This window comes from Rhineura floridana, chromosome 17 (genome assembly GCF_030035675.1).
Source record: "Rhineura floridana isolate rRhiFlo1 chromosome 17, rRhiFlo1.hap2, whole genome shotgun sequence".
NCBI lineage: Eukaryota > Metazoa > Chordata > Lepidosauria > Squamata > Rhineuridae > Rhineura > Rhineura floridana.
Genome location: NC_084496.1, coordinates 11,877,177 through 11,895,105, shown reverse-complemented (window position 1 = coordinate 11,895,105; position 17,929 = coordinate 11,877,177). Strand labels below are relative to the sequence as shown.

Below are 17,929 nucleotides of genomic sequence, written 5' to 3'. Positions count from 1 at the left end.
AATCTTCATGAAAGGTGAGCCACTGAGAAGAGTCTTCTAGCATGCCTCCTTGTCATTCCCTGCTGACTGGGGCCTAGCAGAGTGAAAGGAGTGCCGACTGCAAACAGCCAAGTTGAGTGAGAATTCTGTAACTGCAGAAGAAGAGGCAGCGAATCCTGATGAGAGCTTCCCATCTACATCATCACACAGTTTGGTAGCAGCAGGAGATAAAGGTGTAGAGACACTGGATTCAGTAATTCAAGCAATATCTCTTGACAGTCAGAAAGGACAGTCAAATGGTGACACCGATAGAGAAGCAGAAAACAGTATTGACGCCTGGCCCGATTTTTCTATAACCTTAGAAGGGGGCACAGCTGTGACTATCGTAAAGGGACCCTGCACTTCCGAATTTGCCACTACACTACCCCTTTGGGGGGGGCGCATACCAGGGGCGCATGGCCAGATGCAACAGTGGGCGAAGCCATGCATTGTTACAGCAAATAGGCTGTGGCCTTTTGGTTCATGCGCAATGCCATTTTAAAGCTGTGGATGTAGGTGGGAAACCTTTGGCCCTCCAGCTGTTGCTGAACGTCAACTCCCATCATCCCTGGCCATTGGCCATGCTTGCTGGGGCTGATGGGAGTTGTATTTCAGCAACAGCTGGCAGGCCAAAAGTTCCCCACACCCGGTTTATAGGAACAAAAGAGTCCATGCACGCAGATGAAGAGCCTCCATGAATACACCAACTAAGCATGAGTTTATGCAAGCACACAAGGGATTGTGTGTGCGGATGCATGTCAAAAAATGTACATGCACTCTGAGGTCTTGTCACATGCCTGGCTTCAGGTTAAAAAGTAGACTGTCACCTCCACTCACTTCCCCGCGTCAGCCATCTAATTCGTTTCAGACACATCTCACACACCCCGTATGTCTATATTATTATCCGGTCAAAATATTGTTCAACACTTTGTTTTTTATTACTTAAGGTTTTCCTCTTTGTCTGGTTTTGAAATCTTCTGAGAGCAAGAGGAAAGGAGGCAGCCTTGTAATTGGCCAGTATTTGTGTCAATCAATTCGGTGCAAATCTGCTTCTCCCCCTTCAAACAAGGAAAAAATGGATCCCTCCCCCAGAGACTCATATTTGTCACTTCCACTGGTCTGAAGTTCTGCTGAAGGTTCTTTGCCTGCACCAGAAAAAACGGGTATGAAAAAGAACGGAACAGAACAGCAAGCAGGAGAGAAAACACATTTTATTCTTGGATTTAGACGTTGCTTTTACAACTGAAAAGCAGCATACACACAGACACACAAACTTTTAGCTTGTGTTGCAAGGGTAGCCATTAAGGTGCCCTCCAGACGTTCAGGACTACCACTCCCATCAGCTCTAGCTAGCCTGGCCAACGATCTGGAATGATGGGAGGTGCGGTCCTTAGCAATTGGGGGGGGTATTCTGCTGGCGCAATATTTTACAAGATGCATTCACAGTATATGATACCATCTGACAAGTCAAGAAAAAGAAAGATTCACACATTTTGCTTGAAGATGGCAAAAAATCCAAAAAACCCAAAAGGTAAGATTTAGGACAGAAATGGGGCACCTGGAGTCCCAACAACATCCGGAAGGCTACAGCTCCTATCAGCCCCAGCCTGCATGGACAATCATCAGGGTTGATGAGATTTGTAGTCCAGTAACAACTAAAGGGCCACAAATTCCCCATCCCTGATTTAGCAAGTACGAAGAATCTCCCTCCAAACCTGAGACACTGCTGTGGATTGTGCAGCGGGTTCCAGCCTCCCACTCTAAGGAGGGGCCTTTCTGGGCAACAGGGGACCTTGACCAGGGCCCAACCTGGCCGTGTGCTGGTGCCAGGCCTGCTTGAATGGATTGCAAAGACCTAATTAGGAACTGTGTGGTCTTCACCACTTTCAAGACAATACAACTGAATTAAAATTCACCAGGACCTTAGGCCAAATATATCTCTGTACTAGATTTGGTTCTTGGGAACACCAAACAAAAACTTTGCGAACTGGATTGTTGTAATGGGCAAGACTAGACTTTCTCTTCCATCCTCTCACCACGACATTTCATCTCGATTTCAGCAAAGAGATCACCCTACAAAAACAAAACAACCCAGTGCACGTAGGTCACCCCTCAAGTTTGATGAGTGGGGAATCTTACAAACCTACCTTCTGCATTTAAGGATTTCCTTTTTAAAAATGTGAAAATATCAGACTTCTTTAAAAAAAAGTTAGTGGGTTGTATCCAGCGTTAGACATGCTTAGAGCATATCTACTGAACTGGATGGACTATAATCCAATAAATTTATTTTTTAATCAATTTTTTTAAAGTCCCTCATTTTAGGGTGCTTACCCTCCCAAGGCAGCTTAGAAAGCAGTCGAAACAATAAAATAACAAGCTATTAAAACAACAAAATAACTAACAATCACATTAAAACAACAGCAGTCAATGGAAGCACTATTAAAACACAGTGACTTGGCTTGCATGTTACGCTAAGCCAAACTATGGCCTCTGGGAAAAGAGATGGTGGCCACTTTGCACCTCTCCCGTCATTCTGCTGCTGTGCTACACTGAGCTAAGCCATGGTTTAGCTTAGCATGTCATCTGAATGTGGACTCATGATTTAATACTATCCAGACGAACCATGAATTGTAGATTTGTCCTATAGTTTATGGCTCATGGTTTGTCAGAGAGCTAAACCACCAGCCTGGGTTTGCATAACATGCTAAGCCAAACAAAGGTTTAGCTCAGCCCGGTGCAGCTGCAGAGGGAGGAGCAAAGCGGCCACAGTCTTCTCTTGGGGAATCCCCAGGCTTGCATATTTGTACTAAGCCATGGTTTAGTGTGATATACGAACCAAACCAGTGCCGTAAAAATCGCCCCCAAACAAACTGCAATACGCAATGTTCTTAGGGCTCTTCTACAAGCCAAAAGTGGGGGCCGTACATATCTCACTGCCGAGGGTACCCCAAAGATGGGGTAGCAGAATAGAAAAGGTCCTCTTCTTTTGATGGCAATGAGGGCTAGCACCTTGATATGGAGAAAAAAGAGAGAGGAGGGGAAATATCTGGAATTCTCCCTGCACAACCTCATCCATATGCATATGTATCTATTCACTCTGGTTGCTCCTCCATTTAATACAGATGTGGGAGAACCTTGGGCCCTCCAGATGCTGCCTTACACCAGGTTTAATATGTTGGTTAGATGCAAAGAGGCTCGCCATCTTAACTTACCATTTAGCTAAGCTTCTCCAGCACAGGGATCAGGCCCAGCAACTCTTTGTCCTGAGGATCTCCCGTCCATCTTGGGATCAGTACCACGCTGGATATCTTGGCAAAACAGAAACACAAGACAGCTTCCTTGGAAGGGGAACCTTTGGCCCTCCAGATGTTGTTGGGCCCCCATCAGCACCAGCCAGCATGGCCAACGATCAGCAATGATGGGAGCAGGAGCCCGACAACATCTGGAGGGCCACAACTTCCTCACCCCTGATGTAGGGCAGAGCTCCAGATAAGCGGGGTTCTTTCGGGGCGGGGGAGTTGGCGGAAGAGGCTGGCACAGAACATTTGGGGCTCAATCTAGATAAGAGACTTTGAAACTGCAGCATTTTCTCTGGGCAGTTCAGGTTTCACCTGCAACACGCTGAACTGTTAGATCTGCAACCCATGCAGGGCTCACTGGTGGGGCTGATGGGAACTATAGTCCCAAACACCTTGAGGGCACCAGTTTGGCGAAGGCTGGAGTAGACATTCCTGAGCTAGATGGGTCAATGGTCTGACCTGATATAAGGCGGCTTTCTATGTTCCCACACCAAGGATTAAAGAGAACAGGAAAAGGAAGAGGAGCAGGTCCACAATCTCTACTGAGATTCCAGCTGCCCTATGGCCCTCCCTCAACTGTCACCTAGCAGCAGCCATTCCTTCAGGCTGCAACAGAGGGAGAGAAGGGGAGCAGGGCTCTTCCATCGGCCTCTCACTCTCCCCCTCTTTCACTATCACCTAGCAGCAGCCATTCCATCAAGCCACCTGATCTGCATCAATCCCAGCTGGCTGTTTCAAGAACTTTTAGAACCGGTGCCTGTGTTGGTTGTTCAGTATTCGCTGTGTTTAAATATCAAAAATAAAATAAAAACCAAATAGAAAGACAGCTGCGTTGTTCCTCCTTCCCTGTCCCTTTTTCTTGAGTCTCCTGTCTTTTAGATTGTAAGCCTGAGGGGCAGAGAGTGTCTTTCCAGGGGTTGCCAACCATTTTAGGTCCGTGGGCACATTTGGATTTTTGAGCAAGTGCTGTGGTCGCCACCCCCTCTAGCCACTTTCGGTAGAATTAATCCTAGCCTTGAAAAGTGCATAGAGCTGAAAGAGGAAATGGGAAAGAGTGTCACTCTTCCAACTTCCTCTTTCAGCCCTCTGGTGTTTTAAAGAGTGAAAAAGGTAACCTCTCTCACCACCTCGTGATCAAGGGGATAGTGGGTGGAGGCAGGGGGCTCAGAGTTTTTGTGGACACCAAGAGAAGACCTCAAGGGCACCTTTGTGCCCATGGGCACTGCATTAGTGACCCCGGGTCTTACTTTTGTAAGTCGCTCTAAAGTTGGTTTTTTTAAAGAAGAAGCTTTCAATAGCTAAATACAGTGGTAACTTGTATCCATTGGGACTGGTAGGGCAGAAGGCAGGGAGCCCAACAGTAGCTGGAGCCAGAGCGATTGACAGGCAGATCCAACACATTCTAGTTTTGTCCCCCCCCCCCTCCTCCCGCCTGGTGAGTTCTATAAGAAGCAACACTCAGACTGGGGAGGAGGAAGCTGGCAGGCAGGGCAACTCCCTGGTCAACTAAGAAGGCAACTCAGTGCGCTCTGGCTGAGAATAAATACAGCCCCATTTGCCTTAATGGGCCAGCCTCCCCTGGCTAAATCCATACCTGGTAAGGGAATGCTTGCCGGTCATTTGCAACAGCCACAGTTCGGTCCAGGTCTCTCTCTAACACGGAGAGATCCCTTCTGTAGGAGCCATTGCAACAGAGGCAGTCCTCTTGATACAACTGGTGCCTGCAAAGTGATGGAAATTAAGAGATTTAGGCACTGTTTCTTTCTTCTGCAAGATTGCAAAATTCAGCACAAGAGCCAGGGCTTCTCCAGACAGCCTGTTTATTGAGCAGGGAGCGGGGGCAGGAGAGAGCCAAACAGCAGTGACAGGGGCAGGTGGATTATTATTATGTTTGTGTTTATTAGTTGCTTATTACCCAAAGGTCTCCAAGCGACCTACAGTGCTACTAAACACAAAAGTAAATATATCATACCATAAAGCCAAACAATAAAGAACCACCACCACCCACATACAGCCGCAGAAAGCTTTGGCAGCACACAAATAAAAACAACCATCATCTTAGCCTATCAAATGGCTGGGGGAAAAATCTAAGTCTTTACCTGGCGCCGAAAGGATGTCAATGAAGGCACCAGGCAGACCTCTCTGGGTGGGGAGTGTGTTCCCCTGATGGGGAGCCACAACTGAAAAGGCCCTCTCCCTTGTCACCACGCTCCGAGCCTCCCTCAGAGGGTGGACCTGGAGAAGGGCCTCAACAGAAGATCTCAGGGTCCAGGTAGGTTCCTATTGGGAGAGGCATCTCAGAAGATATTGAGACCTTCGGCTGTAAACAGGTGCATAGGTCAAAACCAGCACTTTGAATTGGGCTGGGAAGCATACAGGCAGCCAATGTAATTGGAACAGAATTGGTTTTACATGACCTGTTTGCCTTGAATGGGCTGCTTGGGGGAGGGCAGCAAAGCCACCACAGCCACAAGGCCACCATCACCTGATCAGGTTCCTCTGTGGTCCAAGGCCCTCCAGAATTTTATCAGCATACTCTTGCTTGGCAGTGGTGAACACAAAGACCTGGAACAAAAAGACACGGGTCTTGGTTTCCTGTCAGGTCTTGGAATACCCAACGGCAGGGGAACATTTGGCCCTCTGGATGTTGCTGAACTACAGCCCCTATCATCCCTGGCCATTGGCCACGCTTGCTGGGGCTGATGGGAGTTGTAGTACAGCAACGTCGGAGGGCCAAAGGTTCCCCATCCCTGCCAGAGTGCCTAAATGGCATGCTACACATAAACGGGTGGAAGAGACTGTCAATACCCTCATTTCTTTATTTCTTCAAGAAACAGCTTCAGAGTGGTTTGTTTCGAGTGGAGAAGCAACATGGGGAGGAGGAGTTGGCGGATAACCCTTTCCCTACCACTCCAGGGTCTCAGACAGCAGGCTTTTCCCATCATTTGCTACTTGATCCTTCTTTAACTAGAGATCGCAGGGACTGAACTTGGGACCTTCTGCATGCAAAGCAGGTGCTCTCCATGTCTTCAGAAAAAAAAAATCATATATTTGAGGAGTGTCCTCACGCAGAGCTTGGGGAACACAGTTTGTAATGCTCTTGCAGAAAGCCCATTTTAGCAAGCTCAGGGAAATGATGGGTAGGATCCCGTGGCTAGATAGACTAAAGAAAAAAGGAGCCCAAAAAGCATGGGAGTTCATGAAGAACATATTACAAAAAGTGCAATCGCAAACAATTCCAAAGAGAAAGAAAAACGGAAGACATTGGAAAAACCAATGTGGCTACACGGAAGACTGGTGGAGGAGGTAAAAATAAAAAAGAGCATGTATAAAGAATGGAAGGAAGGACGCATCACCAAGGAAGAGTACCGACGAGCAGCTCGGGCTTGCAGGAATAGCGTAAGGAAAGCTAAAACCCAGAATGAGCTGAGGCTGGCGAGGGAAGTGAAGAACAACAAAAAAGGGTTTTTCAGATATGTTCGAAGCAAGAGAAAGACCAAGGAAACAGTGGGACTGCTGCTCAATGAGGATGGCAAAATGTTGACAGATAACGAGGAAAAGGCAGAACTGCTCAACGCCTATTTTGCCTCCGTTTTCTCCCAAAAAGGGAACAGTGTGCAACCTTGCATCGGTAGCAATCTCAGTAAGGGGTCGGGACTGCAGTTTGAGATTGATAAGGAGATAGTCAGGAAATACCTAGTTAACCTAAATGAGTTCAAATCTCCAGGGCCTGATGAACTGCATCCCAGAGTATTGAAGGAACTAGCGGATGTACTCTCGGAACCTCTTGCCATCATCTTTGAGAAATCCTGGAGAACGGGAGAGGTGCCGGAGGATTGGAGACGAGCAAACATCGTCCCGCTCTTTAAAAAGGGTAAAAAAGAAGATCCAGGGAATTACAGGCCAGTCAGTCTGACTTCAATACCGGGAAAGATATTAGAACGGATAATAAAAGAGTCCATTGGCAACTATCTAGATGACAATGCTGTGATTAGAAGGAGCCAGCATGGGTTTGTCAAGAAAAAATCCTGTCAAACTAATCTCATCTCTTTTTTTGATCGGGTCACTAGCTTAGTATATGGTGGAAATGCTGTAGATGTCGTCTATCTAGATTTCAGCAAAGCGTTTGACAAAGTCCCCCACGACCTTTTGATTAGCAAACTAGTCAAATGCGGACTACATGGAAATACTGTCAGGTGGATTCACAACTGGTTGGAAAACCGTACTCAAAGAGTGGTCGTCGGTGGCTCTGCTTCGGACTGGAAGGAGGTCTCGAGTGGAGTGCCACAGGGTTCTGTCCTGGGGCCGATACGCTTCAACATTTTTATCAATGACTTAGACGATGGGGTGGAGGGAAGCCTTATGAAGTTTGCGGACGATACGAAACTGGGAGGGATAGCTAACACAATGGAAGACAGGAATAAAATCCAAAGGGACTTGGATAGACTAGGAAATTGGGCTGAAATTAATAAAATGACATTCAATAAAGACAAATGCAGGATTCTGCATTTAGGCCACAAAAACAAAATGCACGGGTACAGGATGGGAAATACCCGGCTTAGCAGTAGTGCGTGTGAGAAGGACCTTGGAATTGTAGTGGATTGCAAGTTGAACATGACCCAGTAGTGTGATGCTGCGGCAAAAAAGGCAAACGCGGTTTTGTGCTGCATAAACAGAGCTATAGTTTCCAGGTCGAGGGAAGTAATAGTCCCACTATATTCTGCATTAGTCAGGCCTCCTGCACGCCCTCTCCTGTGTAGAGCTCATACAGCTCCATGGTATACTCCGGAGCTGAGAGCGATGAAGCAAGATAGGAGGAGGCTTGAGCGGAAATGGAGACGAACTCCCGACGGATACAATTATGCGCTGGTTAGTGCTTCGACTAAGCTCTATGTAGGAGCAGTGAAGGCAGCTAAAAAACATCATTTTGCTGCCACTATTAAATCATCTCTTTGCCGCCCAGCGGAGCTCTTTCGAGTTGTCCGGGGGCTTCTCCATTCAAACCCTCCGGACACGGTGGAATCATCGGAGGCCCGCTGTAATCAGTTTGCCGATCACTTCCAGAATAAGATCTCATGTATCCGCCAGGACCTAGACTCTCAAGTTATAGCAGTAGATCCTAGTGAGATGTCCGGAGCACAGTCTTGTCCTGTTTTGTTGGATGAGCTTCAGTTGGTTCAACTCGAGGACGTGGACAAGGTGCTTGGACAGGTACGTGCAACCACTTCGGTACTGGATCCTTGCCCCTCCTGGCTGATAAAAACTAGTAGGAATGGAACAGGTAGCTGGGCCAAGGAAGTGATAAGTGCCTCTTTACGAGAGGGAGTGGTCCCGGGCTGTCTGAAAGAAGCAGTGGTGAGACCACTCCTGAAAAAGCCTTCCTTGGACCCAGACAATTTTAACAGCTACAGGCCAGTGGCGAATGTTCCATTCCTGGGCAAGGTCTTGGAACGGGTGGTTGCTGGCCAGCTCCAGGCGCTATTGGATGAAACTGATTATCTAGATCCATTTCAATCGGGTTTTAGGCCCGGTTTTGGCACTGAGACAGCCTTGGTCGCCCTGTACGATGACCTATGTCGGGAAAAAGACAGAGGGAGTGTAACTCTGTTGATTCTCCTTGATCTCTCAGCGGCTTTTGATACCATCGACCATGGTATCCTTCTGGAGAGGCTCGCGGAGTTGGGAATTGGAGGTACTGCTTGGCAGTGGTTCCGCTCCTACTTGGCGGGTCGTCTCCAGAAGGTAGTGCTTGGGGAACATTGCTCGACACCGCGGGCTCTCCAATATGGGGTCCTGCAGGGGTCAGTTTTGTCCCCCCTGCTTTTTAATATCTACATGAAGCCGTTGGGAGAGGTCATCAGGAGTTTTGGAGTGCGTTGTCATCAGTATGCTGATGACACGCAGCTCTACTTCTCCTTTTCATCTTCTTCAGGTGAGGCTGTCGATTTGCTGAACCGTTGCCTGGCCTCGACAATGGACTGGATGAGAGTTAACAAACTGAAGCTCAATCCAGACAAGACTGAGATGCTGTTGGTGGACGGGTTCTCTGATCGGATGGTGGATATATAGCCTGTCCTGGACGGGGTTACACTCCCCCTAAAGGACCGGGTTCGTAGTCTGGGAGTCTTTTTAGACTCTTCCCTCTCACTTGAGGCTCAAGTAGCCTCGGTGGTTAGGAATGCGTTTTACCAACTTCGGTTGGTAGCCCAGCTACGTCCCTATTTGAGTAAAGAGGACCTTACATCAGTGGTACATGCTCTGGTAACCTCACGTTTGGATTACTGTAATGCGCTTTACGTAGGGCTACCTTTGAAGACAGTTCGGAAGCTACAACTAGTGCAAAATGCGGCGGCCAGATTGCTGACAAGGACCAAGCGGTCCGAGCATATAACACCTGTTCTGGCCAGCTTGCACTGGTTGCCAATATGTTTCCGGGCTAGATTCAAAGTGTTGGTATTAACCTATAAAGCCTTATACGGTGCGGGACCACGATACCTTGCGGAACGCCTCTTCCGATATGAACCGGCCCGTGCACTACGTTCTGCTACGAAGGCCCTCCTCTGGGTTCCAACTCACAGGGAGGCCCGGAGGGTGATGACAAGATCTAGGGCCTTCTCAGTGGTGGCCCCCGAACTATGGAACAGTCTCCCCGAGGAAGTACGCCTGGCGCCGACTCTGCTCTCCTTCCGGCGCCAGGTCAAAACCTTCCTATTCTCTGAAGCATTTTAAGTTACACTGATTTACTTTTTAAAATGTTTATTGTATTGGATTGTTGCTTGTATTTTAGTATTGTTTTGTTATTTATTGTATTTTTATGCTGTTTTATGTTCACCGCCCAGAGAGCTATTGCTAGTCGGGCGGTATATAAATTTAATAAATAAAATAAATAAATAAAATACTGCGTTCAGTTCTGGGCGCCTCATTTTAAGAAAGATATAGACAAGTTAGAGCAGGTTCAGAAGAGGGCGACGAGGATGATAGCCGGTATGGAGAACAAGTCTTATGAGGAAAGGTTGAAGGAACTTGGCATGTTTAGTCTGGTGAAGAGAAGGCTGAGGGGTGACATGATTGCACTCTCTAAGTACCTGAAGGGCTGTCACATAGAGGAGGGTACAGATTTGTTCTCTGCTGCCCCAGAGGGTAGGACTAGGTCTAATGGTTTTAAGTTGCAGGAGCGTAGATTCAGATTGGACATTAGAAGGAACTTCTTGACAGTAAGGGCGGTTCGGCAATGGAACCGACTGCCTAGGGAGGTGGTGGGATCCCCTTCGCTGGATGTCTTCAAGCAGAGGCTGGACAGCTATCTGCGGGAGATGCTCTAGCTGTGGATTTCCTGCTGTGAGCAGGGGGTTGGACTCGATGGCCTACAAGGCCCCTTCCAACTCTATGATTCTATGTGAGGCTACGCTATCCCTCAGGAGCCCAAGACAGTTCTTAGTTATCTAAAGAGCATTTACAGAAAGTGATCTGTTGGTAGCAATTAATTTATGAACCATTGCCAAAACAATTGTAACGAAACACTGGGGGGGGGGTAAGAGTAATGCACCACCTCTGATTTGAATGGATTGAGAAAATATAGTGACAATGGGAACATTCACTTTTGTTTTTTAAGGCAATGGCAGTTAATCAGCAAAAGAGATTCATGGGAGTGAGGGAGAAACGGCCTATGTTTTGTAATGACGAGCATCAGGAAAGTGTGCAACTGTTCGATGCCTTCAGCTTATAGTTTAAGTATTGTTGTATCCTACAAACTGTTCTTGAAAAAAGAAAAAAGCTTTACACCAGCAGGATTCTGCTACATAACATCATAAAAAGAACCTGGCAGCTGGATCAAGTCAATGGCCAGTCTAGTCCAGCATCCGGTTCTCACAGTGGTCCACCAGATGCCTTCTCCATGCGCCACTGACACACAGTAAGCGACAATCTGCTCGTAGGGCCAGGGCGTTGAATTCAGCAGAATTTAGATTTGCGGCCAACTACCTCCAGCAGGGGTGGGGAACCTGTGGCCCTCCAGATGTTGCTGAACGACAACTCCCATCAGCCCCAGCAAGCATGGCCGATGGCTAGGTATGTCCTTCACCAACATCTGGAGGGTCAAAGGTTGCCCTGTCACCCGCTCTACAGGGTCTGTTAGGTTGCAAGCACTGACCTCATAGATTTTGGCAAGTGCTTCCAGGAATTCATGCACGTGGGGCCTCAGCTTCATCGAAACCTCAAAGATAACAAAAAACAAGAGCTGGAAAGCCAAATGAACGGAAGGGTTAGGCAGACCCTTCCACCCCCTGTTCTGCTCTAACAGCTTGAAATCTATCCAAAAATCTGCAGTGACGCATCCCTCAGTTCTGGGTGAAATCATGTTGGTGCGTTTCATAGAATTAGAAGTGAGCTTGAAGGTCATCTAGTCCAACCCCTTGCCTAGTGCAGAATCCAAAGTATTAACACACCGGTTTTTTTTAAAGGTCACATCCACACCATACGTAGAAGACTCTTGTACCACTTTAAACGGTGCTTGGAAATGTAGCTCTGTGAGAGGGGTCTCTTGGCACCTTAACAAACTACAGTTCCCAGTACTCTTTGGGGAAAGCCATGACTGTTTAAAGTGGTATGATAACTGCTTTAAATGTATGTGACCACTAGTAGTGTAGTAGCAAGTTCAGAAGTGCAGGGTCTCTTTGTGTTACTCACAGCCACCCCCTTTTTTGCTGCTGAGTTGAGAATGCCTTGTTAATGCCTTCTCCCACAACAACAGACATCCCTAGGAGCCAAGAAGCATGAAAGGGGACTGTGTTAGCTACTGAGAACTGGACACAATCAGCAGGAAAGGACAAGTAAGTTAGAAGACTCTTCTCAGTGGCTAACACATTCTCCTTTCATGCTGATTGGCTCACAGGATGCTGGAGACATAGGGAACCTGCTGGGACCCTGCTCCCAAAAAACTAAAGGGTCTAATATCCCCTGAGACCCTGGATAACTACACTCCTGGTGACCACATACACTCATGCAGCCTGATCCATTCCGAACACTAACACCTTCCCACTCTCTCCCACACACAGGGCATGTCTACCCCATACATTTAAAGCATTCTTATACCACTCTTAACAGTCATGGAGACTCCTGGTAACTGTAGATTGTTAAGGGTGCTGGGAATGGTAGCCCCGTGACAGGTGTGGGGAACCTTTGGCCCTCCAGATGTTACTGAACTACAATATCCATCATCCCTGGCCACTGGCTGTGCTTGCTGGGCCTGACGGGAGTTGTAGTTCAGCAACAGATGGAGGGCCAAAGGCTCCCCACCCCTGCCTTAGGGGAAACCCCAGTGCTCATTTCGGCTTGAAAAAGCCAACAAAACCACACACTCCGGCTCTGAAGGCAAACATGCGCAGTCCAGAATACATAGGGGAAAGCCAACTGTAGCTTTGAGTGGTGAGGGATGGGACCTCTGCACATACTCAGAGGCACTCCTGTTTCCATTTCAGGGCTCAGCCCTAGTGAAAAGATGGACTCCAAGAATACCAACCTGATAGGGCTTATCCAGGAAATAGGTGGTGAATGCCGACGCATCATCCCAGAGAGCTGTCAGGGAGGACACTGCCAAAGTCCCTTCCTGCAGGGGACCCGGATGAGACAAAGATGGCAGTCAAAAATGAACAGAGGTAATGCTAAAAACCAAACAACCAAATGAACCCACCTCCGTATAACATCCAACAAGCGACAGGAAGGTTAACATAAGCAGCTCCAATAGAACTGCACCCAACGTCTCCCAAATGCTCAAGTGAATAGCCTGACCTTGGTGCCAGAATTAGACCAATGACATAGCACCACAGAATTGCAGTCAACAAAGTCCTACTCTGAGTAGACCCACTGAAATTAATGAACCCAAGTTTTGTTATTATGTCCCTTCAAGTCGACTACGACTTATGGTGACCCTATGAATCAGTGACCTCCAAGAGCATCTGTCGTGAACCGCCCTGTTCAGATCTTGTAAGTTCAGATCTGTGGCTTCCTTTATGGAATCAATCCATCTCTTGTTCGGCCTTCCTCTTTTTCTACTCCCTTCTGTTTTTCCTATTGTGTGCATCGTACAACTCTGGACTCTCCTTTTGCATCTGTGCGCATCAGCCATGTCCATTAACGTCAGTGGGTCTATTCCAAGTAGGACTAGCACTGAATACCACCCATAGGAAGCTGACTAATACAGAGAGAGACCCATTGGCGTCCTCCTAATTCACTATTGTCTACACTGACTGGCAGCAGCTCTCCAGGGTTCCAGATAGGAGTCTTTCCCAGCCTACCTGGAGATGTTGGGGATTGAAGCAGGGACCTTCTGCATGCAAAGCAGATGCTTCACCACTGAGCTCCAACCCCTCCAAACGGTGCCAAGGGGGTCTCTGATGGGAGGGCTTTCCATAGCTGGGGTGCTGTTGTGGGAAAGGCCCTCTCTCACATCTCCACATCATGTACAGCTCCCACAGGTGGAATGTGGAGGACAGACCCATAGCAGGAACATATAGGGAGAGACGCTCCCACAAGTATCAAGGTCCCGAGAAGTTTAGGGCTTTCATAATCATCACTAACACCTTGAAATTGAACCAGAATCATACTGACAGCCAGTGCAGCTCCTTTAGGGCCATTGTTATATGGTCCTTATGTGAAGTTCTGGCTGCTGCATTCTGTGCTAGCAGCAGTTTTGATATTGCCTTCAAGGGGAGCTCCACGTAGAGCATATTGCCGTAATCTAATCTCAACATAGCCTTCCCTGTTGTAGAGCAGTTTTCCTCCTCCCCAAAGCAAAACTGAACTTTCCTCAGAGAAGTTGGAATGTTTGCCAACATTCACTTCCTGACTCTTGACCCTCTTGAGTAGGTAAAATGTTTTGAAGCATTGCACAACATCATAACAGTCTCATCAATGATAGCAAGGAGAGGGTGTTCAGCAACAACCTAATCTTGGCCTGCAGAGTTCTGGAAGCAGATTCTGCCTCTCCTTGGCTGCAAAGTCTGAATTGCCTTACCAGGTCCAAGACCAGCGTATTCTTGGGGGTGTGGCGTGTCTTCCTTGGGATCTTCTTCCGGGGTTTCTGAGAGACTTTGAGGTGTGTAAGCCTAAGGAGGAAAAAGAGAGGCCTTTTATCCATGGCCTGGATCACCCCTGCCCCCCAACACACACACACACACACACAGAGTGTTTTGTCCATTCATCTTCGAATGTTCCTTTTTTGGCGTCAGCGACATCTCCAACTGTCATTCAACTAGAGCACGGCCATTTTTGTGATGGCAGCGCCATTTTGGAATGGGAGTGAAGCTCAGCTCCCAGCCCCACCGGCTGCCTGCAAGCTGTAGCTCTATAGGCTCGGACACTGGATTTGGCATAGGGATGGAAGGAGCTGTACATTTTGGGTCTCCCAGTTCCTCCTTTCTCTTATCTTAAATTTGGTACATTTCTGCAGCAATTTGCACTTTTTTACTCATTTTAGTGTGAATTTCTCCTAATAAATATATTTTTGTATGCAGTTCTGACTAATGCACACATTTTTTCAAATAATTTATACCAATCTAATGCATTTTCGTATGTTATTTTCATTAATATGTTCATTTTGTGCGGTCTTTGCCCTAATATATGCATTTTTCTAAAAATTGCTTGGTTGGAGAAGTGCATCACAACATTTGAAGAAGTGTAAATTGCGAAGAGTAGTCCTAAGTTGCGGTTCTCATATTGTTTCACAAAGTGCAAATTTGGTAAATTCAGCTGTAAATACAAACTGAATCAGATTTCTCCCCATCCCTAGAATTGGGGCAAATTAAGAAGACGGATGGACGTCATCTGAACTTGGCTCCCGTTCAACAATGGCACTGTCACCTGCAAATGATGTCAAGTCACACAAGTGCTTCACCTCTTCCTTGCCAGTAACTCCCCACCACCACGGTAAATTTAATAACCAAGCTAGCCTCTCTTGACACCCTAAAATCAGCTGACAGAGGCTTCTGCCTCACTTTCCCTAATAGTAGGGCAATGTGTATTCTCCACCACTTTAGAGGCCAGAGGTGTAAAGTTGAGAGGTGAGAAGTATTGCTCATACGTGTTGAAGGCATCAACTCCAACTGGGCCATCATGCAGAAACCCTCCCAAATACAGGGCGTCATCCCAGGGCTTCTGTCGTGGTGACTCCAAGGCTGCAGGAAAGATATTTTGGATTCAGAATTACCAGTTCTGAGCAAGGCAGTGGCAGTCCCTATCTGACCTTTTTGGAGATGCCTTTTTGTTTGACTAATTGTTACATTTAAAATATATGTATATTTGATATATGAATAATTGGACCTCTCTGGAAATAGCTACTGCTGTGGAAAGGTTCTTACAGTTGCTTTCCAGGGTGGGCCCAGCTGGCTTCCTGACTCCTCAACAGGCTGCAGTTCTCCAGATGCAGGAGCAGGCAGGGTAAAGGAAGGCTGGGGAATCTGAAGTTGATACTCACCTCCAACCTGCCATGAAGAGGGAATTTCAACAGGTGTAGCTTGTCATGTAGGTTGCACCTGTTGAAATTCCTTCTTCCACACACAACCAATAAAAGGAGACCTTTCCACCCACCCCCTCCAGCCACTCTACCTCCACATCTAAGATTCACATCTAAGATTCACAAAGATTGCCAGTCTTGTGATGCATGAACATGGAAGGAAACTAATTTTCTGTGTCTTCTGAAGAAAGTAGCTAAGATTATTTGTTCAGCGCCTATATCCGTTTCGTGTTTTTGTTTGCTGCCCTGGGCTCCTTCTGGGAGGAAGGGTGGGATGTAGAGTAAATAAATAATAAGTTAATTACTTTTCTGCCCAGGACAATGCTGGGCTACAAACCTATTTTGGCACTATGTGCTGTATCAGGTAAATATTGATGATGATGATGAAAAGTAGTTGGGGAAGGCCTTCTCTGCTTCAGATGGTGGGGGAACCCGCAGGAGAGCCTCAGGTGATAAGTGAGGCATCAGGTGTTGGCTGATGTGGGAGAAGGCAGCCCTTTAGGTGCCTGGACCCCAGGCCATTTCTACGGGGAAGGACTGTAGGTCAGCGGCAGGGCATCTGCTTGGCACGCATCTCTCAGGCTGTAAACACACCAGTCGCCAGAGCAAAGCGTTCCCATCAGCCACACCCGGAGGGGGAACGGGTTGATCTGCCGATCACTTGCAAAATCTCTGTGAAGCCCAATGGAAAAAAAAATGCATTCAAGCTGCTCCCACCAGGTTTCACAGCAAAAAGGGGCAGGATTTGACTAGGGCCATGTGCCCTTGTTTTCAGAAAAGAGAGGTGGAGATGCACTGGAACCGGCAGCACTTTGAATGTGTTTCTACCCTAAGTAGCGCTGGGAGACACTCCCTGCCTGAAACCTTGGACAGCTGCTGCCAATCCATGTAGACAACATTGGGCTAGGAAGACCAAGGGTCTGACTCAGTAGAAGGGGGCTTCCTCAGTTAATATGAATGTCACACATTAGAGGAAGGGGCTCAAAACCTGCCAAGCGCCGCCTCTTCTTGTTTTGAGACATCTTTTGCAGACTCTCTGGTGTCCACAGGCCTCTTCAAGTTGGATGGATTCTTTTGCAGTTCCTTATGACACTTTTCTGATTTCCTATTTCTCTTACGTCAGCTGTGATTTTTATGTTTGCTGCACACTACTTTGATGCTTTCAAAACAAAGTAGCATTGTATATAAAAACATTTTTGTCAGATAAATAAATAGCATCTGATGCCCCAAGAACTCTGATTTGTTTTGTGCAAGCCCTGTGTTCTGCAGCCCCTGGCCTGTTCTCAGACTCACCGTCTACCGTCAAGAAAGAAGAGTAGCTAGCAAATGGCAAGCAGTCGGCCTCGCTGTTTGAGGGTTCCTTGGAGCTAGATGGAAACATCTCCAATGACAGCTTCAGCAGCACCTGAAAGGAGGTTGGAGATATGGTTAGGGACGTGGCTGCCTGCACTAAAGGTGAAAAAAACCCCACAAACTCTTTTGTTTCAGGGACACATAAAGCAATCCACAATTGCCCACCGTGTTAGAAAGAAGGCGCACCTAGCCAAGCTAACCCTCTCTGGTAAGACTGCCAGTTCACCAAAATAAAAACAACAGCCTGGTCTGCTCTTTTGCCTATAATAGACAGCATGGTTTGGTGGAATCAGCAGGTGAAGCTGTTCACAGCCCTAGAGATAATATTTATCTTCACCATACATTTAAAGTACTATTATACCAGTCATGACTTCCTTCTCAAAAAATCCTGGGAACTGTCGTTTGTTCAGGGTGCTGAGAGTTCTTAGGAGACCCCTATTCCCCTCACAGACCTACAATTCCCAGAGTGGTTTAACAATTAATCCATCCTCTCAGGGAACTCGGGAAGTGTAGCTTTGTGAGGGGGATGGGGGGGCTCTCTTAACAACTCTTAGCACCCTTATCAAACTACACTTCCCAGAATTCTTTGGAGGAAGCTGTGACTGTTTAAAGTGGTATGGTACTGCTTTAAATGCATAGTGCAGATGGGGCCACTGGCTATGTGCATAGCTGCTATTAAGGACATAGCTTACAAGTAGGGTTGCCAACCCTCCAGGTTTGAACCAGAGTCTTCAGGGGCCAATCCTGAAGG

General features: G+C 47.2%; 1 protein-coding gene across 6 annotated transcripts; it reads right to left on the bottom strand.

Annotated features, from left to right (window-relative positions):
* Positions 1 to 977: 977 nt before the first annotated feature.
* On the bottom strand, positions 978 to 17,695 carry LOC133371874 (CTD small phosphatase-like protein 2-B). Of its 6 annotated transcripts, none has more exons than XM_061599787.1 (10): positions 17,540 to 17,695; positions 17,119 to 17,230; positions 15,394 to 15,487; positions 14,329 to 14,419; positions 12,835 to 12,921; positions 11,467 to 11,553; positions 5,803 to 5,882; positions 4,912 to 5,038; positions 3,231 to 3,326; positions 978 to 1,163 (listed from the first exon to the last, which is right to left on the bottom strand). In XM_061599787.1, exons 2-9 carry the CDS (start codon positions 17,204 to 17,206, stop codon positions 3,234 to 3,236), a joined length of 747 nt encoding a protein of 248 aa, XP_061455771.1. In that variant the 5' UTR covers positions 17,207 to 17,230; positions 17,540 to 17,695; the 3' UTR covers positions 978 to 1,163; positions 3,231 to 3,233. The 6 variants fall into 6 exon arrangements, with proteins under 6 accessions (XP_061455771.1, XP_061455770.1, XP_061455774.1 ...); XM_061599786.1 differs by lacking the exon at positions 978 to 1,163 and adding an exon at positions 1,229 to 2,091; XM_061599790.1 differs by lacking the exon at positions 978 to 1,163 and adding an exon at positions 1,229 to 2,091 and having other exon boundaries at positions 11,467 to 11,529.
* Positions 17,696 to 17,929: the final 234 nt, after the last annotated feature.

What these genes read in the sequence shown, in the direction of transcription:
- LOC133371874 (XM_061599787.1), bottom strand. Translation starts at nt 17,206, where the DNA reads ATGTTTCCATCTAGCTCCAAGGAACCCTCAAACAGCGAGGCCGACTGC. An exon ending in GGAGTTGATGCCTTCAACAC is followed by an intron (nt 14,420 to 15,393) that starts GTATGAGCAATA and finishes TTTCCTCCTTAG; the next exon opens with GCTTACACACCTCAAAGTCT. An exon ending in TCCTGGATAAGCCCTATCAG is followed by an intron (nt 11,554 to 12,834) that starts GTTGGTATTCTT and finishes TTGGCTTTCCAG; the next exon opens with CTCTTGTTTTTTGTTATCTT.